Source organism: Lycorma delicatula, chromosome 1 (genome assembly GCF_047948215.1).
Source record: "Lycorma delicatula isolate Av1 chromosome 1, ASM4794821v1, whole genome shotgun sequence".
NCBI lineage: Eukaryota > Metazoa > Arthropoda > Insecta > Hemiptera > Fulgoridae > Lycorma > Lycorma delicatula.
The window spans coordinates 87779901-87805503 of NC_134455.1; the positions used below are offsets into that span (position 1 = coordinate 87779901).

General features: G+C 28.8%; 1 protein-coding gene across 15 annotated transcripts in view; it reads right to left on the reverse strand.

Annotated features, from left to right (window-relative positions):
- Unc-115a (actin binding LIM protein Uncoordinated 115a) overlaps nt 1-25603 on the reverse strand; it is a 430063-nt gene that overhangs the window by 35586 nt on the left and 368874 nt on the right. For 13 of the 15 annotated variants that reach the window (XR_012755285.1, XR_012755284.1, XM_075357657.1 and 10 more), the window contains one exon: nt 19750-19866. The exons of the other annotated variants lie outside the window; for them this stretch is intronic. Coding sequence is in view for 11 of the 13 variants with exons in the window: in XM_075357657.1 (XP_075213772.1) it covers nt 19750-19866 (117 nt within the window). In the remaining 2 variants the exon portion in view is untranslated. The remainder of the gene's footprint in view (nt 1-19749; nt 19867-25603) is intronic. 15 annotated transcript variants of the gene reach the window in all.

The following is a 25603-nucleotide window of genomic DNA, read 5'->3' on the forward strand; positions in this document are numbered from 1 at the left end:
TTTCAATTAATATTAACTAATAGATGTTTCACCAAATCTATTACATATACACATATGTAATAATGCCTCTTACATTACATATACACATTTTCAAAAGTACATAAAATTATCATTTTTTTATATTTTTTTATTTTTATTATTATTAAATTATTTATTGTAAAAATGTTTTTACAATCATGGTTTAATAATTAAGTCAACATCAACATATTTAAATTTAAAAAAAAAATTAAATAAAATAAATTTAAAAAAAGTAAAAAAAAAAAGAAGTCTGATTTGAATCGATGTGCCTTCCCTTGTAAGATCCAAATATTTCATTAATTAAAATTTTTTTTTTTTTTTTTTTTTGTCTTCAGTCATTTGACTGGTTTGATGCAGCTCTCCAAGATTCCCTATCTAGTGCTAGTCGTTTCATTTCAGTATACCCTCTACATCCTACATCCCTAACAATTTGTTTTACATATTCCAAACGTGGCCTGCCTACACAATTTTTCCCTTCTACCTGTCCTTCCAAAATTAAAGCGACTATTCCAGGATGCCTTAGTATGTGGCCTATAAGTCTGTCTCTTCTTTTAACTATATTTTTCCAAATGCTTCTTTCTTCATCTATTTGCCGCAATACCTCCTCATTTGTCACTTTAATAAAATTAAAATTTTATTTGGATGTAATTCTGGAAAACCAATGAAAATAAATACCACTTGTGATAAATCGTTGAAAAGCTCTCAATGAGAGCTTATTACTGCAGTTAAGAAAAAGTCCAAAATCCAAATGTTTTGGATTTTGGGTTTTTTGGACACTTTTGTTTCAGTCGATTGCAATCAAAAGGAGAGGTGCACAACTAGATGTTACAACAGTTCTAAATCCAAAATTTCAACATACAACTAATCATTTTTGAGTTATGCAAGGTACATACGCACATACGTACAGATGTCATGCTGAAACTAGTTGAAATGGATTCAGGGATGGTCAAAATGGATATTTCCATTGAAATCTGAAAACCGAAATTTTTCACGATCTCAATACTTCCTTTACTTTGTACAAGGAAGTAAAAATAGGTGAAAGTAATAAAAATGAGACACTGTAAGAGCAATAAAATGTGGGAGTGGAGTAAAAACCCAAGGAAAAAGAATAAGTATATTAAGAATTGCTGAATATCTACTACTCTACAAATGAATCATAACAAACACTGGCTGATATACTAGAAAGGTTTCAGTTAGGAAAATAAACAAGAGGAAATCAAAGATAATGAAATGTTAACAGAAAATGTGTAAACAGATAAGTAAACATAATGACAAAGACTTATTTTATTTAGGTAAAAGAATTACACACGATCCATGATGCATCAAGACATCAACAAACATAAACAAAATACAAGGGACAGAGGAATTTTATACAGAAATCAGACCATATGATTTTACACCAAACATTATTTTTTTACATAAAATATAGAAGTAGAAATTAGAAAGTTTTCTTTTAAATACTTACACAGAATAAGAACAAATTAAAACATTAATCAAGAATACTGATAATATTCATATAATTGGAAAAAACACAAACAGATTTTTAAGATGAACTGAAGAAAAAATTCTTAGAAGAATTAGAATTACAGGCCGTATATATTAAGACATGTAGGATGAGTTAGTTTAGTAACGGTAGGAAATATTGAATGTAAAAGATTATGTAAATGTTCAATGTAAGGGATAAGGTTTAGAATACATAAAGATATAGTTGCCCAGTGAATCTACGAGCTTGTGACATCACATTATATTATTGTTTTCCAAAACATTATTTTTACGCATAATTATTATTTTTATTTCATTTTCTACTAACAAACAATACACTTATGTTTTCATGTGTTCAATTCTTTCCACTTGAACTGATTACGTGTATAAAATGCTTAATCACTTAATCTTGTAAACAATAACAATTCCTTAACCAATGACTAATGCTCAGATTAATATTATGTACAGGCCTACAAAAATTTATACATGCAGTTAGAAATGATGTCTTTCATCATGATTATATTTTGATCTGTCATCTATAGTCCACAATGTATGTATAAAGAAATAAACTTCAGTCCAGTGTGTTCAGTGAAGTTATTCGGAAAGCATTTTTGTGTGGTTATATTATTTTATAATTACTCACTGTTTTTCGCAAATTTTTTGTAATATATTTGTTCGTGTGTTATTAGTGCGGTTTATTATGGCAGAATTTAAATCCATAGTTAATGCAAGAAAGAACTGTTGCTGCTTGTGGGATATCAAGAACACAGGTTCAAAAACTCAGAAAAGAAATAAAGACATGATTCTTCAATCAACATCCCAATCGTGTTCTTTCAGCATGATGAAAAAGTATAAATGACATTCAAAACGATCAAAATCAGTGGACTGAACAGTTTTGATTTAGGTGTACTTAAAAGAACAGTTAATGAATTTCATTTAAAGAATGAATTACCTACTTTAAAAAATAAAGCAAGAAGAACTTCGCCATCTATTGATTTTAAAGGCAGTGAATCAACTTTAGATGTTATTTTGATAGTTAGGTTTCAAATGGTGTAAAACTGAAAATAACAGAAAACTTTTAATTGAGAAACCCGATATCATGTGGAAGAGAACTGAATATTTGCAGGCAATGGTTAAGTACAGACAAAGCAATGCTACAATTGTTTATTTGGATGAAACATACATCATCTTAAGTTTGTATTGTTCGACAAAGTCGTAGTCTGATTGCACTGTTGAGGAACTTCATGTGCCGATTAATAAAGTTGACCGTATAATAGTAATTCATGCTGGAGAAGAAATCGGTTTTATTCCCAATGCACTATTAACTTGGAAAGCCAGTTCAAAAAGTGGTAACTACCATGACAACATGAATACAGACAATTTCATGAAATGGGTGCATGAAAAATTGATTCCAAATCTTCTACCAATGTCAGCAATAGTTGTTGATAAAGCCCCTTATCACAATATAGGTATTGATAAAGTGCCAAATTCTAACTCCAGAAGAAAAGATATGACCGATCGGCTGGAGTAAAAACATCTTCCTTATAGTTAAAAAATACTGAAACCACAGTTATATGAATTAGTAAAGTTACATAAAACTAAAGTACAAATATTTCACTTAGATGAACTTTTGAAATATTTTGAAACTTTTGAAATGGACATCGTGTTCTTAGACTTCCACCGTACCGGCCCGTATTCAATCCGATTGAGATGGTACAGTCAGCCATAAAAAGACATGTGGCGAGTCATAATACAACATTTTCTTTCACAAATGTTGAAAAATTAACTATGGAGAAAATTAATTCCATGTATGAAGATGAATGGAAACCCTATTGTGAAAAAGTAAAAAATATTGAAAAAGAGTATGGAAAGCTGGAAAGTGAAAATGAAAGTTCCAGTGACAATAATTTGTATAGCAACGATGATGAACTTGCTACAAGTCTGAATTAGATGAATGAAAAAAATTCAAGTAAGCTTTTGTTTTTTATTAAAAATGAATAATTTAGTACAAATAAAGGTTATAAAAGAACTAATTACGTATTGTTTATAATTAGTAAATGTAAATATGATAGTTATCACGTACAATATGATAGTAAGTAATACTTCGATTTGATACACAGAGTAGATATTTTCAGGTCAAGTAGTAATACGCAGTTTGCTCATGATGTCACAAGCTCGTACACTTGCTGGGCCTACTATAATAAGATCTAATATGTAATAAATCTAGAGATTAAAGATCAGTGTTTAACAGAAAGAAATAGAGAAATGTATCAAACCGATCAAGTGATAATAATGAAAAATAACAAATGATAACAATGAAAATAAAGTTATTAAAATAAGTTTCTTAAAATAATGTTAATTATGTCAAATAATACAGAAATAACTTCAGATACACAGAAAAGAAGCACGAATAAAAACATAAGGCTGCAAACAATATTATCAGTTATTTAAATCTCAGAAACAAATTACTAATTTTTAATTGCGTAACAATTAAGAATGTTGAAAGATACTCACAACTGATAAACATTCCATACATTTATAAAAAAAAAAAAAAAACAAAAAAACAAACCATGTACTAGACAAATCTGATAACATAAAAATTTAAACATAAGTAAATTTATTAATGTGAAAGCTTTTTATGCAAAAAGTAAAATGATAATTTAAGTGTAAAAAATATTACAATAATGGTTTAGTGTGGAATGCTGTCAAAAATGATGAACAACTATATCACATTTATGTAAGTAAATATAATTTACTAATTAAGTTTAAATGTATAGAGTATAGACGCTACAAAACAATTAGAGGAAACTTCCAAGTAACTATTTCAATATGTTTTATATAATAAATAAACAAATTTGACAAGTAAAAAGACTAAACCAAAATCAATAATTACAAGATCAACCATATTATCAAGAAAGTAATGAATGAATAATTGCTGATAAAACATCATATTTCTTTCTTTAAGATTATTATTTATTAAAACAAATGGGATATATCCCATGATACAAAATAAATGGTCAACATTACACTGTCACATACAATTATTTCATTCATATTTTAATAAACACCTAGATTTAAATTTAATTTGATATAAATTAAAATTATACAAATCAAACCAGTTAATGTTATTATTACAATTTAATGGCAATCGATGAACACTGATAAAAATTCTTTATGAATTATGAATTTTCATGTACGTTTTAATGCTAAAAATGAATCTGAAGTAAGATTGTTTATATTTAACCTTCATTTTTTTTAAATTCCAAAATTTTTAATCAATATTAAGCATTACAAATGAGTAACTAATGTTTTAAGTTTATTACTTGTGACAACAAATATCACAACCTACAGCATCATACCCTTTTGGAAAGCATCCATAAATATGAACATGTGATAAAAATATACAAGTTTGTTTGTTTACATACTTTCCATAGTATTTATTTCTTTTTAGTTTAAAGTGCTAAGAAATGAAGTAAAATTCAATCAGTAATTGTGGGTGTAAGGTAAAATCTTATAATACCTCAGAAGTGTGTATTATTTTACTTTGATATTTTTTTATTTGTCTGATGTTTACATTAAAAAATTACATCTTTAAGTAAAATAGTTTATCGATTATATTTTAGCTGTAGGAAAGATAAGATAACCAAGGTACGACTCACCATATAATATTAACTAACTGAATGGTCTATTTAACACTTTAGCAAAAGGTACATGAAGGGCCTTACACCAATGTGGTGTTAATACAGTTCAGTGTAACCAAAATAATCACACTACAAACTGCTATTTTTGCCTAATCAATTTATTTGATTTTTTTTAAATCTAAGCATACAGCATTTTATCCCTTATTGTCACATGTAATCAGATCTAAACCTCATTTCAAGATCCCGTCAGTAGGAATAATGGAAAAAGACGACAATATTGCAGGCTTTTAGATACAATCTGATGAGCAGTAACAGGTGAACTACATGATTTGATTAGTAATTTAAACTTAATAAGAATTAAGCTATGTGTTAATAAACAAGACAAAAAGTTGAAATTAATATCAAAATTAAAAAAAAACCTAAATTATTTTTTAACTGTCAGAAAAATATTTCTCAGTATTCTGTTCATATAAAATAATTTTGTTTTAAGTAATATTAACAATTAATAAAATCCACCTTACCAGCACATTGAGATAAACTCTAGATTTTTCAGCTTACGTGAAAGCCATCATCAGGAGTTAAAAATATTACATTAAGTCAAAAATTAATAAATTATAGGTTAAAATGTATAAATATTTAGTTTTTGACTTTAATGTAATAATTTTTAACTCCTGATGATGGCTTTCAAGTAAGCCATACGTTCTAGAGCTTATCTCAATGTGCTGATAAAGTGGATTTTATTAATTGTTAATATTATTTAAATTAATTAACATATCAGCAGTGCCATATTTGAACGATAAATTAATTTGGTTTTTATTTGTATGCATACTGATAAACTTACATTACAGTAAGGGCAAGTTCATAAATCTGAAAAGTAGTATTTTTTCACAGATTTGTCAAAATATAGTTTTAATTAAAAGTAGTTCTGCTTCATAATAGTAAAATGTCCCTCTACATAGGTCAGTTGTGATGTTAATAAGAAAGAGACATATGATGTTATGAAAACAGCTACTGAAAAAATAAATTATAAAAAATACAACTGGAATGTCCAAGGTAATCTAAAAGTAATAAATATCATGTCTGTTAGGGATGGAATGTCTGTTAGAATATGTTAAGTAATGTTATTTCATTGTGTGGGACAATCTAGCTCAGGATCAACATTGCACTGAGAAATGATGGAAAATCAAGAAAACTTATTTTTCACAAAAAAAAAACCCACTGCTTATCAGTTCCTAGTTAAACGCAAAAAGGTTTTCTGTCACTTCATATAAAATTGAAAATCATATAAAACCAATTATGAAGGACCATTTGTATACATGGTCATACATAATGCAGAAATTTCTTTCTCTTCTCAATGGTGTCAGTGAAGTTTTACAGAACTCTAATTTATGAAATACGCAAATCTAAATCTCTCTATTTCCAGAAATTACAAAAGAACGGTACAGAAGATTACATACATAATATTCCTATTACAAAGAAAATTGAATAAACAAAAACAGAAATTTTGAAAAAAATAAAATCATAAAAAGATTTCTCAATTATAAAATATGTTAGATCTTGAATACAAAATGCCGTTCATTAACAATGTTAAGTACTAATTTCATCTACAATATTAGAACAATTACAGATAAAACAATATTCAAATTGACAGGATTAGTTAACCTTAAAATTTCTAAGTTTTATTAAGATGATAAACTGAAAATTGGAAATAAAAATTAAGCCCAACAGAAAATTCTGTGAACAATATTACTAAATTATGACAAAACAAATTATAGTTCTCTACAAAATAAATAAGTCAGTTATGTTAAAAAAAAATTCCATAATTACAAACAAAATCCAACTTAAAAAAATACCTAATGAAATTTAAAAATATAAGAAATCCTATTATGTTTGCAGTTTAATTAACTCTGTACACTGATCTGGTTTAATATTTTAGTTGATAAATACAATAGGTCCTAAGTTTAACTCCCAATACAATTATTATTAGTTTGTTTTTTTACCTAATTTTTTTATTTTATTCTATTAAAGTACATATATTATGTGCATCTAGGTTCTTAGAAAATAAATAGAAAGCCTAATTTAAAAATAAATTATAACAAAACATTCATAATAAACTTCCTCTGAAATATATATTTAATTTCTTACTTTTGTAAGTTATTTATGAGAACAGAGACAAAACCTCATAAGATGTAAACAGTCACTCATTTGAAAACAAATTATGAATGAGCCACAAAAGAAAATCTGTGTTTACACTTTACTATTTAAATCTACATTTATTAAATGAAATCAAATTAAATCCATTTCATTTTAAATACTACCAATTAATATTTCTATTTAAATCCCTGCTCCTAAAAACAAAATCACATATCAATTAATAAATTTCTAAAACAAAAACCTACCTTTTACCACAAGGTATTAATCCAATTTTAATAACAACACATTCCATTAAAAAGACTTCATAAATTTTTAAATGTAAAAAAGTTAGATGAATTAATTGCACATGCCCCTAACAAGTAAAGCAATTTTATTCAAATCAAATATATTAAATTATCCACCATGATTAAAAAAAGCAATCGATGACATTCCTCTGAGCTTAACAACTAAGTTCGATAAAAAGTAAGAAATATTAAAATGCACAATATATATATATATATAGTTAAGTATTGTAGCAAATGAATGAAGAATGTTATTAAATAGCAAAATATACCTAACAGGTTCTACCACATTATTTTTGTTTAGTAAATAAATAAAAAAAACCCATGTAAAATTATTATAAAATAATATTCTCTCAATGCCATACTTTAAAAACGCCTACATATTAAAATCCCTCCTTCATTCTTAATTTTTACTGCTTGAGTAGTTATATATTTTCTTGTAAAAAAAATATTAGTAAGAAGACCAACAGTAACATCAAAGATTGAACTTCCACTCAATACCCAAAAGTGATCATAATCACCCAAAGGGGTATTTTAAATGCCCCAGTGTTATTAAAAGTTACTAAACAAAGTGTAAACACCATCAATGAAATTTATTATAATGGAAGATATTGAATAGTAATTCCTTTCTCTTTCAGAATTATATTTATTTTACAGAATAAATTAATCTATCAGCTAGATAAATACATATATTGCAGAACAATTTCATCTCTGATCACGTCGGACTAACTACTAATTATTAATCGTTCAAGCCCATGGTTGGAAAGATTGAACAATTAAAAAAAGAAGTAAAGTTGTAGATGATTCACCATATTCTAGAAAAAATAAAATTACAAAAACAAATTTTTTTTGTAATTTTAATTTTACAGTATTAAACAAGACATTGAAAAGATAAATGAAAAAAAAAAAAACAGTAATAAAAAATTATTAAAATAAAAGAGCTATTATCAATAATGAAGACTGCCTTAAATGATTCTTTTTACATTACTTTTTGAAATTTCAATCCATGTGTTTGCTACATATAATACCTCACATGTTTGCCTAATCACCTTCATCTTCATAGAGTTACCCTGTAGTCTTATTTTGGTGTAATGTAGACAGTATTTATCTAAACCACCAAAAACTTAATAATTTATTATACAATTGAGTTTAAAATATTCTTTCTCATTTACTCTAATATATTCTTACTTTACTTTACCATCATTACTTCAATATATTTTAATAAAAATTTCTAATTGTAAACTCTCTCATCAATAAAAAAAAAAAAAGTTATTCAGTTAAATATTTTGTAATCCACACTTAACTCCTGCACAACACTATTCTCTAAAATGCAAATTACTTTTTTTTAACTTAAAAAATAAACAAGCCTATAACATCAATCGGACAGATCAAACTCAGGTGGAAATATTTACATCCATAACAAGAGCAGTGCTCTGTTTTTCAACAGCAGAGTACGCCTCCCCTGCTTGGACCTGTTCATCCATGTAGCGTCAATATGGTACTAAAGAGTACTCCACAATTTTCAGTGGCTAGCTGACATCGATGATGACACATTACAAGTATTTACCAATAGCTCTCTCTAATCTCCAAGGAAGCAGTTAGAAGAATTATGTGAAACAACTAAATAAACCATAAACTACAGCAATCATGTTTTACTATCAAGTGGCAGCAACCCATCGTCTAAGTCATGCCTCATTTTTCTAGCCAAAAAGCAATAGTTCTTATTAATTCTACAAGTGAATCTACTAGTAAATATGAGGAGTGACTGATATTCCTAACAAATTTATAACACTGAAAGGGGTACCACATGGAAAATGGAAAACTCAGAATCATCTCAAGACAGGATTCATTTGCATCAAAGCCAATCACACTGAATAAAAGAAGATTGAAGAGTTATCATGCATATAAAAAGAAAGAAATAAGTAAGAATTTTTCAGATATCACTTTATTGCAACGCATGCAAAAAGTAACTTATTAATTTTCAACAACTAAGCTGAAAAAATGAAACAAAACAGAAAATCATTATGATCTTTAGGGTAATGATGATACATCATTAGAATCTACAATGCACTTTAAAATAAATCCTGCAACAATCATTTGCTATAATTAAACAATTTAACTACACATATAACATAACCTTAAAATTTCCTCTCCCAACATCTCTATTATCAACATACAACTGAAAGGAAATAAATTCTCTACAGTCAATGTTAACCTGTACAGATTTACATCCATAATTTTAAGTTGTGTCACCTTATCAGTTATCTTAAATTTTTTGCATAATAATAGACTTATCCAAATATATTACCTAAACAAACAATTATGTAAACAACTAACACGTAATTTTTGTTATTCTTTCAATTTTATATTAAAAACACAATTTCCATTTTGACAATGAAAATATAAATTTGTTTCAGACAAAATATATACTGGATAATGTTATATTCAATTTTTTTATGGAAGTTCATTTTAGATTCTAATGGCATACTATTTACTTCTTATAAAACTAAAGCAAGTGACTGCATCATCTCTTTTGATCAATAATTAAAAATTTTGAAAATTTACGGATAAAAAAACAAGTTCATGTTTCTCGCCACTAAATAACAATATCACTTTTCTCTTTTAAACAATCAAAATTATACAACAACTTAACAAATATTACAAACGCTAACAACAAATCAGAAATCATGAGAAAAAACTGATTTAATAATATATATTATATGAAAAAACATGCAAATATCAAATACAACCACATATTTTACAGTGATTGTATAATACCACTAACATTCTAAACATCATTAAACATAATATACAAATCATTGTTCTTCTGTTCATTAAGTATATATGACATTATTATATAAAAAAATTAACTCAAAAACCATCAAATCATTTACATTAATATACACCACATATAACTGAATGTTTTTTTTTACATGCAATACGCCCCCCCCCCCCACACCTGTATAAACAGATTAAAAATTTATGATGCAAATAAATATGGCTGATAAGTAATACACAAGTATGAAGCAAAGTTTTCTTGTTGAAGCAATAGTAATATGCACACAATGAGATAATGTAATCTCTCATTTCAGATGTAATTCCATTCCTGACTCCAGTTATAAAATACAGTAGGTTAAATTGGTATACAGTTAAGATAATACACAAAATTAGATGTAATTAGATATTAACTTTTTATCAGAAATTTTTTGTTTTATTGTATGGTGTAATATATATATATATATATATATATATATATATATATTTTACTATGTTTTAAGTCAAAAACTAGCTGGGTCCGCTAGGCCCTCCAGGTGGGTTGCCCTGATGTATGGCATCTCAGAATGGGATTATTAGGTATCTAAAATTGATTACCTCTTGTGTAAAATTTTTTTTTTTTAATGATGAAAATTGATATAAAGAAATTTAAATTAGAAATTTAACTCTACAAATTAATACTAATGAATTGGGATTTTCCACTAGTGATTAGTACATTCCAGTGCCTACTTTTTGGTTATAGTTCATTATTTTATGAAGAAAAACAATCACATAAATAAAAAAAATATATTAATATATATATTTTGCATATATATTGATATATATATGCAATATATCGATATATAATATAATTAGTATACACCTGACCGTGAGACATGTACTAACGAATCGGGATTTTCCACTAGTGATTGGTACATTCCAGTGCTAAGTTACAGGGAACAGACATACATACAAATGCCCTTTAGTAGGGTAGGATTAATAAAGTAATTGGATTAATTACCTTAAAATAATGAACAGTGATAACATTTTCAAAACTTAGAAATGCAATATCAAATGAAATACATCACTATTTAAAAACTTAGTATAATGAAAAATATCTACAGCAGTGGAAAACCAACAACAAAATAAATAAAAATTAAAGTTATTCGATTATGAAACAGTGAAATAGAATAAATCCATGAATAGGAGAAAAAAGAATAATTATCAGTATAGATAGCTAAATAGATGTCCCCCATGATGAACATAACACAAATGCTAACACCAAAAAACAAACATAAATATTTCTACTGAAAACTTTTAAATTGTTATCATAATAATAAATATAAAATTTCTGTGGGAGAAACTTTGTTAGAAGGAATCATGGACATATAACTTTAACCTAGAAAAACTAGCTTTCTTTCTTCATAAAAAAAAGTATCAAGGAATTACACCAAAAAGGAAGAGAAAATTTATTGAAGTTGAAAATAATGTTTATCCTTTATAGTATCTGTAAACATTAACGAACCAACACATCTCATACAAAGATGTCAATTTCAATAACTCTGTTGGTGTATGACCAAAAATAAGACCCTTACCTCTCATGCAACACACGAGAATAATGTTGAGGTCAAAATTTGGTGTTTTTTGGCTATCATCCCCATATCACAGCCTCAATCAAATTCCCAACAATTTCTAATTTTTCCATCTCTTAATCAGATTTTAACTTTTATATACAAATGATATAAAACATGCTGCCACAAAATACGAGGGTTATTTTTTTTCAAGGTCCGATCGGTCACGAAATTAAAACCATAGTGAAAATAAAAAATTTTTTATTTGTAACAAGTACTTACAGAGTTATGCTATTTCTCTATATAGTCGCCACTCTGATTTAGAGATTTGTCGTAGCATGGTACCAACTTTCTAATTTCCTTATCACAGAACGAAGCCGCCTGTGTTTTCAGCCATGTTTCTACGCTGGTCTGCAGCTCGATGTCTGTGCCAAAATGTTGTCCTCCTAGCCAGCGTTTTATGTGAGCAAAGAGGTGAAAATCAGATGGAGCCAAGTCCGGGCTGTATGGTGGGTGATCAAACACTTCCCAACGAAAACGCTGCAGGAGCTTCTTTGTTACAGCTGCAGTGTGCGACCTTGTGATGGAGAAAGACAATGCCTGATGACAACATTCCTCTCCGCTTATTCTGAATTGCCCTTCGTAGATGTTGTAGTCACATAGTATGAGGCTGCAGTGATGGTCGTGCCACGTTCCATGAATTCCACCAAGAGAACTCCATTCCGGTCCCAGTAGACAGTAGCCATACACTTTCTGTTGGAGAAGGTTCGCTTGAACTTCTTTGGTTTACTGGGAGAATGAGAATGCATCCACTGTTTGGATTGTTCTTTTGTTTCTTCAGTTTCATAATGGACCCATGTCTTGTCCCCTGTGACAATTTTGTTCAAAAAATCTTCTCCTTCATTGTGGTACCGCTGGAGGTAACATTAGGGAGGTGTCCATTCTCATTGTCTTGTGATGGTCGGGCAGCCTCTTGGGAACCCATCTTGCACACAGTTTGCGGTAATTAAGTATCTCACTCACAATGGTGTAGAGAGCTGATCTTGAAATTTCAGGAAACTAATCACTCAATACAGAAATTGTAAACCGATGATTTTCTCGAATTACCTCATCCACTCGCTCAACGAGATCATCGGTTGACACTCGCTTCCTTCCCTGACCGCCTGCATCATGAACATCTGCACGTCCTGCACCATTGTCACACTTTGCTGTCACTCACTGAAATTTCACCGTACACATTACTTATTCGTCTATGAATTTCAGCTGCATTACACCCCTCAGCCTGAAGAAATCGAATTACCGCACGCACTTCACACTTGACGGGAGTTGCTATCGTTGCAGACATGTTTACGTGCTAGCTGCGTGTTCGGAACTAAACGAAGTGACGCGGCGTGATTGAAGGCCATACTAGAGACACTGCGCAACACATATGCACAAAGGTTCATCCGATTTTTGTGCGGGTTTTTATTTCGCGACCGATCGGATCTTGAAAAAAATAACCCTCATAGATCAGAAAAGTAATATAATAACTGGCTGGTCAATAAAAGTTAACCTGTCTTACATCAATAAACATTATATTGAATGATAAACCAAGCATCTATCTGGAAAAACATACAAACAATGCCAATTTCCACTCACTTTATGTACAACTGATTCACTTTTTTTCTATCATACCTTTTATAGATAATTAAACATGTGCATTACATATCAACCTTTACATAAAAAGTGCAAAAGCAAAAAATAAAATCATTATAACAAACATAAACATCTTGACACAAAAAATTCCAGCCAATTACAAGTTACATAATTTTTAATGTATAATACAGTATTAAAAAAAATAAGCAACATAAATAAAGACATTAAATGGCATATGCATAACATTGCACAGTCCTTACCGTGCCTTGAAGACAGATCACAAAGAGGCAACGTAAATCTAAAAGGCTTGCAATATACAGTTAAAATTTTACTTAATATATAAAAATATATATAAAGCACAAACTTTACAAAAATAAATAATATGTAAGTCCTCTTAATTAAAATAAAGATTAAATAAGAAATATGAGACAGTTTAAAAACAGATTTCAATACAACTTTAGTTTTATTACACAAAGTCATGAATTTAACATCTTAAAAAATATCACACAAATAATCCCTTTGCCAGAATAAATACATGCAGGGTAGAATTTTAACATTTAGTAAACTGCCATTTCAATTTATTTGAATACTGGACAAGGCAGTAAACAGTATCCTTTACGATCTGATGACTCAAAAATATTTGATGGAAACCACATCTAAGGATGTAGCACTGTGATGTAAGTAGGCACAATATACTAAAGTCAGAACCAGCCAGAATAGGCTGGTGGTTAAACTCTCATCACAAGATCAGCTGTTTTTGAAGTTGAGAGTTCTAAGATTCAAGTGCTTGTAAAGGCAGCTGCTTTTCATATGGGTTTGAATGCTGTGAGTACTGCAGATACCAGTGTTCTTTGGTAGTTGGATTTCAATTAATCACACATTTCAGGAGTGGTTGACCTAAGTCTGTTCCAGACTACATGTTTATCGGAACATTTACACTATACTGTACTACATTTACAGCTGTCAAGCCTGGTAAGCCAGTAGCAGTGATTCCATTTGCCTATAAACACACACCAGACCCGGCAGCACCAGGAAAACTGGTTGAGGAAAATAAAACAAATACTAAAGTCAAAACCAGTTTCATAGAATCACCAAATAGCACACCAGCTACATAGATCACCAAATTTATACAACACAGGGTTTAGTTAGTAGTATCCTTTTTTTTAATGATTAATCAAAACCTTATAAATATTTTACAACAATCAATGAAGAGGCCACCTTTTAAATTATTTAGATGTACAGGAATGCCTCACATTTTAAACATATTACATGGAAGTTAAGATTTCACAAAAATCTGATGAGATTTATTAAATAATATGGCAAAATAGCCGAATCTTAATCAGCATTATATCAAAGATTTACTAAACACTGGATGAAACCTCTAATAACCAAATTATAAAGACTGAAAAACATTTTAAATGTACTATAAAGACTAATTTTATTCAGAAAAGCCAAGTTTTATACTGTGAACATGCCATTTATCTCATTATCCAATATGTTCAAGATTTTTAAATAATTTTTTTTTAATAAATAATACCCTTTTAAAATTATTTCAATGAAAATTTTTAATCCTTAATTTTTGAAGGCAATATAAAAGTGAAAATATTTTCAATTTTAAAAATAAGCAGTTGAAGAAGAGTAAGTATTAGTTAACTAAAAAAGAAGACTGCAGCTAAAAAACTACAAATAGTTTTCAATAAACAGTTATTTGTTTAATAACAGTACTTTTCAGAACAATACATTCATTTAATTCTATTAATATATTACTGACATAATTATATCTAACAAACATATTTTTTACATACAATTTTTTTAAACTGTCTATTACATATTTCTAGTGAACTCTATACTTAATTATAAAATAGTGCAAGTTTTACAAATAAAGTCCTTATTTTTAATATTACAAGAGTTTTTACTTTATTAAAGGAACTAGACAAAACATTTAATTGAACTGACTAATTAAAAATGTGTGAATTATGAAAAAAACAAACAAATCCATCCCCTAGCAAAAAAAAAACTGACGACAACCCACAGAAGCATCTTATCCATTCAATCTCACAGTACTTTTTACAAGACGTTAACTACATTCAAAATATACCTTATGAATATTTGATACGCATAATTAGCAAATATTTACTTAAGCATAATTATAAACAAAATTAACTTAGACATCAATTATTCTATTTAATTAACATCAATTCCATACTTTATCATTTTTATTTTTATTTACACAGACTTCTAACCTGTTATCCAAAACATACATGTCAAACTACTGCTTATTTTTAATTACTTATTAAATTAACACATACATGTGTGCACACGCACGCATACACACACACACACACATAAATAAAGTAGATTCCATATTTTTCAGTCTTTAAATGCACTCTTGTAGATCAGATCAAAGAAAATGAATTATCAAAATTCCAAGAAATCAAATTTATTGTCAAGAAAAATTACTACTATTAGGAAAAGTGTCAACTAATTACAAAAATTTAAATCATCAAACAAGCTTTTAAAATTTATTAGTAAAATTTATTGAGTAAAATTTATTAGAGAGGTAAAAAGCCAATTACACATGAATAAAATGACATTAAACATTAAAGGAGTTAACCTATGGAAAAAGAGCCCACTTGTTAATATTTCAGCTAATTACTTTTTTTTTAAGTAGTGTAACATTCCTACAGAAGAGAGGGGTCTACTTACGTAGTTCATAGTTAAGTTTGATACTTCTACATTCTACCAATTCCGGGAATGAGCAAGGTATTAATTTAGTAACATTAATCTAAATTTATGATTTTTTATTTTTTGGGAGAAAATCAAAGGTTATAGTAACATACATTTATTAGTAAAAATAAAATGTATGATTAATAATGAGCTGCTTCTACTCAGTTTAAATTATCTGTATCTCTCAGAGATCGAATCTAAAGTAGACAACCATTTTCTACAAGGGTATTCAAAGCTCTGGATGGATTGTTTATTTCACGGTAAGGTCTCATCTTCTTTCTTACATGAAGTATATTCCTTCGTTCCAATTACCTATTTTCACTAATCTTCATCTCCAATTTTCTTTTAAATCTGAGAAGGTGGTGCTGCCTTGGTATGATCTAAAAGGCCATGCTCTTTCTGTGATTCTGTTTCCTGTTTTGTGACTATACAATAAGTTAATGGTAGTGGTGATTTTCAGTGAAACTAAGACCAATGATCATCCTTAATATAAAAATGCAGCATCTCCACTTTAAATCTACTGCAGGAACTTGAACAACAGAAATTTATCATGAAGTTATGTTTTTAAAACAATTAAGGGTAAATTTTAGCAACACAGCATCGTTGGTATTTTATATATAAAATATAAATAATGAAAATACAACTTACCGACAATCATAATGTGTTTAAATTTATTCAAGCGCTTTTGGACCTTCGTCCATCATCAGAAATATGCACTTGGTTAAGTTTAAAAATATTTTATATTTTATATCATAACTGATTGTCACTGTATAAAAACTTCAGTACTAAAATTATAGTAGACAGTTGCTTTAAATCTATGAACACTTTTTTTTAATTTTTAAAACTTAGAATAAAGGCGGGTATAATTTATATGTAACAATAAAATCTAATAGATGTAATACACACACAGGAAGAATTTAACATATAATTATCAATAAATTGCAGAATATATAAAAGTGGAACCAATTTTAAAATGTAGGTGAACATAAAAAAAAAAACACAAAATAACCAGTATGGAAAATAATTTGAAAAGAAAAACCAAAATAGAGAAATAGATTGTCTAGAAAAGTAATACATATAAAATATATATTTAGTTATAAATGTAAACCAATGAACTACCAAATATAATAAAATTATGATGACTTGTATAAACTAGCAAGGTTATAATACAGGTAGAATTTAATTAATAGTTCAGTCTGCCTCTGAACATGGACATCCAGTTTAACTTTTGACCAATTTTTTGTATAGACTTATAATATGAATAACAACAAAATAGGTGAAAGACACTATCTTTGTGGTTAAAAAAATTCATAACTAATACATTATACAGACAAAGGATCAAATAGGCATAATAAGTAATACATTTAATATATACAAAGTGTTCCAAGACATACTCCCTAAACTTCAGGTATTGATTCAGGACCCAAAATGAGCAAAAACATTCATATCTACCTAAGTCCTATTTTGCTTTGTTCTCCTTCTGGATGCCATTTTGTGATTTTCACCAAAAAATTATTTCTCAGGAACAGGTAAAATTACTTTAATTAAATTTGGCAAATCTGACTGGTTTCTTATTCTACAAAATAAAAACTTTTGACGTCACATTCAAAAATTTCAAAATGGTATCCATCTTAATTTTTTAATCTTTAATACCATTGTAATTATTTGTTTGATCAAATTTTTACTTAGTACAAAATTTATTAAGCATTTTATTTTAAACAAAATGACACCTCATTTGTAAAGTACAAAACAAACAATCGAGTTACTGCAGACAATTAATCCAGCATTATGGTTGCACACCATAATTAAGTTGAAAATTTTCTGCCCATTTTTATTTCCTCCACTAAATGTAATAAAAATTACTAAAAATTATCTGCTAAAAAAACAAGTTTTTATTTAGTTTTTGTTTGTTGTATTTACATTAATTTTCTCAGAATTAAATTTTCTACAAGTTTTGTCATCAATACATTAGTTTAGTCATTAGTCATTTAACAAAGCTATTGAACTACAAACCTAAAAACACTTGGTTTTTGACACCAAATTTTGTTTTACATCCGATATCTTAAAAACTACTGGGGTTACAGTTCTGGGACCTGTTTTATCCTATTTCCCAGCTCAAATTACATGAGAAACTACCAAATTTAGTCATTAATTTGGATCCCAAAAATTACAGTAAGGCTTCTTTTTATTAGAAGAGTTGAAATGCGAGCAAAATCATTCGCTAGCCATAACTTGAAAATAAAGCATTTCCAGACCTATGTTTATAGAACTTTTTTCATTATTTTCACCAGTATAATACGTCCTGAAAGTTTCTCTGATTCTTTGTGGGATACCTGTATATTGCTAGTATTTCTAGCAATCCTTATGGATGTAAGATATTTTACAATTGAAATTTTAAATTGTGAGCAACTCAGACAAAGAGAAGGCAATTTTCCTTTCATTCCCCTTCCAAAGTACACTGCCGTAAACACTATAAATGTGTAAACACTTGAAAAATCTGAAAGCACTAAGAGTAGAAATGTTTAATTTATTTTTTTAGAATTAAGATTTATGTAGGAGGCCTCTGCAGGTATTTCAGTAAGAAAGATAAATGATTAGTAAAAAACTTTCAGATCCTTGCCAGATTCAACTCCAAGCTTATTTTTAATCAGCGACACAAAAAGAAGGTGTAACTTTATACCAAAAGAAATGAAAAAAAAATTATAAAAGGAATGTTACACTTAAAGAAAAAAAAGTTTAACTATATTCATGTCAAACATGTTTTATCATTTGATTACATGGTCTCATTTGAGATATTTGGGCAGAATGTTTTAGCCATACCAAAATTTCCTGATTAACGATTTAATATTTATTTCAAAAGACTGGATAAGAAAGTCTACTATATATTTGATCCATTTCTTATTTTTATTGAAACTTAATAATAATTTAATTAACAAAAAAATAATTCAATAACATTATCATTAAAGCAAATCAGAAGTTAAAATTAGGCATAAGACTTGAGAATTTCATAAATATTAATTAACTTAATGCAGGTAGTTATCTTTTTAATAATTTATTTACATTAACAAATTATTGTAATATTACTGATAAGTTTTATTAACACTATCAGTAGTTAACACTATACATTAATTGAAATTAAAATTACAAAAGCAATTAGCTGTTTAGTGAGGAAAGAAATAAGAATGTATCAATAAAATACAATTGTTTCAACATGTAAATGTGAAGAAAATATTTTTTAATGAACTGTGCTGATCATCTGATATAACTTTGCCAAATACACACCAATACGGATACATAAAAACCATACACTAACACTTACACATAAATTATTAGAATTTAAACATTTCTGTGTTGTAAGAAAAAATCTTTTTGAATTAAACAAAACAAAATAAATAAAATAAAAAGGCAAAGAATAAACAGATAATGAAGGAAGAATGAAATAAAATTATAACATTAATGTGTATGGCCGATGAAAGGGATGCTTACCATTGTAGCTTGGAATGGCACCTACTGAACGACCCATAGATGAACGGTAACTGGAACTACGATCAAGTGTCTCATCTTCTTCCCACGGTCGTGGAGCATCCAGGTTCCGCGACGGGGCTAAACATAACCGATTAATGTTATGTTCTGTCACTGTCATGATAGAACACTTGATGCAATATTCATATAAGAATAAATACTCATGCCTGACAACTCATATGAGTAACAGATTGCAAATTAAGACATAATAAGGAACAGATTCTAGCAAGTAAACTGAAAACTACTGATCTGAATTCAGAGAAATAGCCACTACACAACTTCTGCATGCTGACTACCAAGATTTTATTGACTAACATAACTATAAATAATATAAGGCAGATAGTATATGCAACAAGAAGAAAATTACGAGGAACAAAACATTTTTTATGATAAAAAAAAATTAGCAAAACTTTTGTGTTTTTAATATTTCTACTATAATAATAGAACTGAATATACAATCAAAACAGGAAGGTGATGCACTAACTATTAGTTTTTATGATGATATAAATAAAATGTCAGACCCCTTGCTCATCACCAATTGAATGAAAAGCAAGCATGCTGAATCATGCTTGCTTTTTAAGTAACTTTTTAAGTAACACTTAAAAATATAGAAATTATTAAAGACATACTCATAAACAATGTATTATAAAACTGTTTACAATTTAAAAAGACCGTTTAACTGATTCTGAAAAGAAGATTAAAAAAATAAACCATTAAAAATTATTTAGAAATTCTGTTAAGAAAAATGTGATTTTACATTTTAACCATGAATAAATCATCAGGAAGGAATGAAAATGCCCAGTTAATTCCTGAAATGCCACATTTAATGATTACATATTTTAAGTAATGCAGCATTTTCATTTCTAATATACAGAGGTATTTAAATTACATAAAAAAAGATTTTTTTTCTAAGGAACAATGGTTCAAATCTAAAGATGTAAACAAAGCAACACGATTGTGAACATCAGCATTAAAATATTTCTACCGATCAAATTGTGCATTACTGAATAGCATCTACTATCTTAAAAATCAGATTTTCTTAGAGTTATACATACAATGTAAAAGTATTTTCCGTATAATGTACAATCAGAATAATGTTCTGAGGCCACCTAAGAGTGACAGGGTCTTTAACAAAAGAGAATTATGGATCTTTCTAGGCTCAAAAATTTATTTAAAAAAAAAATAAAATATTTAATTTTTAAAAAGGGATTTGATGAAGCTTTGCTGTACTTAAGTTCTTTTTTAGCGACAGGTGCACCACTGTAAAGTTCCTTCTCTCATTCAAAAAAATATTATTGTTTGTTTATATATTTAGTAATTGTACAGTTGCACTGAATAAGGTATTGAATTCAACTATCGATCTTTAAGTTACATCGAGTACATATGTTGGAAACCTGATGTTGAACCATATATAGTGCATTACATCCAATAAAAAAATCAATCTTTGCTGATGGAAATCTTTCAAGAATTCCATCAACAAAAATTGTACTAGTTGTTTAAAAATAAATATTTTACCTAACTTTATTAACTTTATTTGTATGATACTTTATTTTATTTACAGGCATGTCCAAATAATTTAGCAAATACAAATTACAGTATAGGGGTTTCCATCTTTGGAAATGGGAGAATGTTAAAAAGGAAATTCTTAAATCAGCAGAAGCAAACTTGGGCGGAATAAAGAGAACGGGTAGAAAACCTTGGGTTTCAGACGATATATTGCAGCTGATGGATGAACGTAGAAAATATAAGAATGCTAGAGATGAAGAAAGTAAAAGGAACTATCGGCAAATAAGAAATGCTATAAACAGGAAGTGCAAACTGGCGAAAGAAGAGTGGATTAAAGAAACGTGTTCAGAAGTTGAAAGAGAAATGAACATTGGTAAAATAGACTAAGCATACAGAAAAGTTAAGGAAAATTTTGGGGTACATAAATTAAAATCTAATAATGTGTTAAACAAAGATGGTACACCAATATATAATACGAAAGGTAAAGTCGATAGATGGGTGGAATATATTGAAGAGTTATATGGAGGAAATGAATTAGAAAATGGTGTTATACAGGAAGAAGAGGAAGTTGAGGAGGATGAAATGGGAGAAACAATACTGAGATCTGAATTTAAGAGAGCATTAAAAGATTTAAATGGCAGAAAGGCTCCTGGAATAGACGGAATACCTGTAGAATTACTGCGCAGTGCAGGTGAGGAAGCGATTGATAGATTATACAAACGGGTGTGTAATATTTATGAAAAAGGGGAATTTCCGTCAGACTTCAAAAAAGTGATATAGTCATGATGCCAAAGAAAGCAGGGGCAGATAAATGTGAAGAATACAGAACAATTAGTTTAACTAGTCGTGCATCAAAAATCTTAACTAGAATTCTATACAGAAGAATTGAGAGGAGAGTGGAAGAAGTGTTAGGAGAAGACCAATTTGGTTTCAGGAAAAGTATAGGGACAAGGGAAGCAATTTTAGGCCTCAGATTAATAGTAGAAGGAAGATTAAAGAAAAACAAACCAACATACTTGGCGTTTATAGACCTAGAAAAGGCATTCGATAATGTAGACTGGAATAAAATGTTGAGCATTTTAAAAAAATTAGGGTTCAAATACAGAGATAGAAGAACAATTGCTAACATGTACAGGAACCAAACAGCAACAGTAACAATTGAAGAACATAAGAAAGAAGCCGTAATAAGAAAGGGTGTCCGACAAGGATGTTCCCTATCTCCGTTACTTTTTAATCTTTACATGGAACTAGCAGTTAATGATGTTAAAGAACAATTTAGATTCGGAGTAACAGTACAAGGTGAAAAGATAAAGATGCTATGATTTGCTGATGATATAGTAATTCTAGCGAGAGTAAAAAGGATTTAGAAGAAACAATGAACGGCATAGATGAAGTCCTACGCAAGAACTATCGCATGAAAATAAACAAGAACAAAACAAAAGTAATGAAACATAGTAGAAATAACAAAGATGGACCACTGAATGTGAAAATAGGAGGAAAATAGATTATGGAGGTAGAAGAATTTTGTTATTTGGGAAGTAGAATTACTAAAGATGGACGAAGCAGGAGCGATATAAAATGCCGAATAGCATAAGCTAAATGAGCCTTCAGTAAGAAATATAATTTGTTTGCATCAAAAATTAATTTAAATGTCAGGAAAAGATTTTTGAAAGTGTATGTTTGGAGTGTCGCTTTATATGGAAGTGAAACTTGGACAATCGGAGTATCTGAGAAGAAAAGATTAGAAACTTTTGAAATGTGGTGCTACAGGAAAATGTTAAAAATCAGATGGGTGGATAAAGTGACAAATGAAGAGGTATTGCGGCAAATAGATGAAGAAAGAAGCATTTGGAAAAATATAGTTAAAAGAAGAGACAGACTTACAGGCCACATACTAAGGCATCCTGGAATAGTCGCTTTAATATTGGAAGGACAGGTAGAAGGAAAAAACTGTGTAGGCAGGCCACGTTTGGAATATGTAAAACAAATTGTTAGGGATGTAGGATGTAGAGGGTATACTGAAATGAAACGACTAGCACTAGATAGGGAATCTTGGAGAGCTGCATCAAACCAGTCAAATGACTGAAGACAAAAAAAACATCTTTTCTATATAAATAATATAAAAAAATATTTTTAATAATAAAAACTATTAACTAGTTAAATAGAAACATTAAACAAATTCTTCTTTAAGTAGTTTTTCAATTGGAGAAAAAATTACTGTTTAATTTAAAACTATAAAACTAAAGCACTTTTAAAAATATACCTTATTAATTATGATAAAGTAAACAGAAACATGTATCTTAACATAAAAACCAGAAAATATGAATTTTTTAGAATTCTTATTAATTAATACAGTGTTTATTAATTTTTCAACATTGAACCACTAGGTCTTATCCTCACTATGATGAAAACCCCAGAAAATAAAACCAGTAAACTTAATTCTGTCCTTAATTTATCCTGAGGCAGAGTAAAAAGAATTCTAAACAAGGATTTGAACTTTTATCTATATATAAAACTGTAATAGTGCAACAGCCAAGGATAAGAGACAAAACAAATCACATGGCTTTCTCTGAGAATTTTCTTAACTTGTTACGCGACAAATTTTTCTAATAATGAGTAACAAAGTGACTTTTTATTTACCCACTGCAATAAGAGAGTAGAATTGTCATTATTGATCTGATTAATATGCATCCTTCTTGCAGTTTGGTGCAACGTAGAAAATTCTGGGATGATAAGCTCTAACTTCTTTAAAGTGAACAAGCAAACTAACAAAATGACATCTATTTAAGAGATGGAGATATTGAAACTGCATCATCATGGAATAAATCTGAAAGAAATCTGATTCCTGCAAGACAGTGCAACACCACTGGCTTACTGCCATACCAATTCGTGAGGACTATTTTAAATATTGTCAAGCAATTTACATAGGAGATGTTCGATGGCTGGCACATTATTCAGAATGTAACTACTTGCTCTGGGTCTCAAGTGTACATTAAGAAACCAAGAAACAAACTCCAGATCTCAATATAACAGAACAGTTACAGCCATATCAAACAACATAATCCAAGCAGTAACATGAAATCTTCATAACAGATTGGAGCAGGATAGAAAAATGACGGGAGAACATTTGAAAGTGTATAGAGTAAAAAATTTTTGGATGAAGATTTATATTGTTAATACAATACATGAAACAACAAGATTTGTTTCATTTAACCTGACTAAATTATGATTTTGTGGTGCAAAAGTAATTTATTTCTGTTTCTTTTTTTAACTTTTCTTTTTTAACACTTTGTGCTCAACACATCTTTATTAGAATTTAAATAAATAAAATAATTAGAACTTTCAGTTATACTGAAAATGAATTAAACCCCAAAACCAATTTTTCAACTTCAAACAGTCCAACACTAAATAACATAACTTACATAATCTTCATTTACATATACATCTTAGAAACATAACTGTCTAGAAAAAGTTCTGTCATTTTGCCTCCATTCTTTACTTCAACAACAGATACCAGCAATACTAAATAATTATTAAAATACAAACCATTTTTATGTTGTTTATATTTTTACCTTACACCAAAAGTTAATCTACATTTTTAGATTTTCATCAACTGAATGTTAGATGTACAGTTTCAACAAAATTTAACTTACTACATCAATTAATCTAAAGTGGATTCCACTTCATGTTTTAAATTATTACAGTAAGTTTTATTTTATGCACAATGAATAAAATAGTAAATTATGCATAAAAATCATTCTGAATTAATTTCTGCCCTCTAAAAGCAGTCCTGAACTCTCAAATTAATTAACAACATGAAATATTATTAGAACATTATTTTATTGTTATTTTAATTTTTAACATTTTAGTAATACAGGGTGATTCAAAGAAACAGGAAATTTTGAAAGTTGTGTTGGTAGCCGTGGGCGATTGGTACCACTTGATAAGTGGAGCTAGCCTCTCTAACCTAACCTGCCATTTAGTTGTCATGGATCCTTGGAGTGGTGCACAACATGCATTTGCTATCAAAGCGTTTTACAAAAACAATGACAGTGTGGAGGGAGCGTGTAGAGAATTTCGCCGTCATTTTAATCTGGGGTGGCACGACCGTGTTCCATCAGCACATGCAATTAAAACATGGATATCTAATTTTGAGGAAACTGGTTCGGCAATGAAAAAGAAACCTCCAGGCCCCGTGAGAGAACCGTCTATACAGCACAGAATTTTCAAGCTTTACAAGATGCTGTCACACAAAGTCCACATCGGTCAATCCGTCGTCTCTCAGCATCTTTACAATTGAATAGTTCAAGTG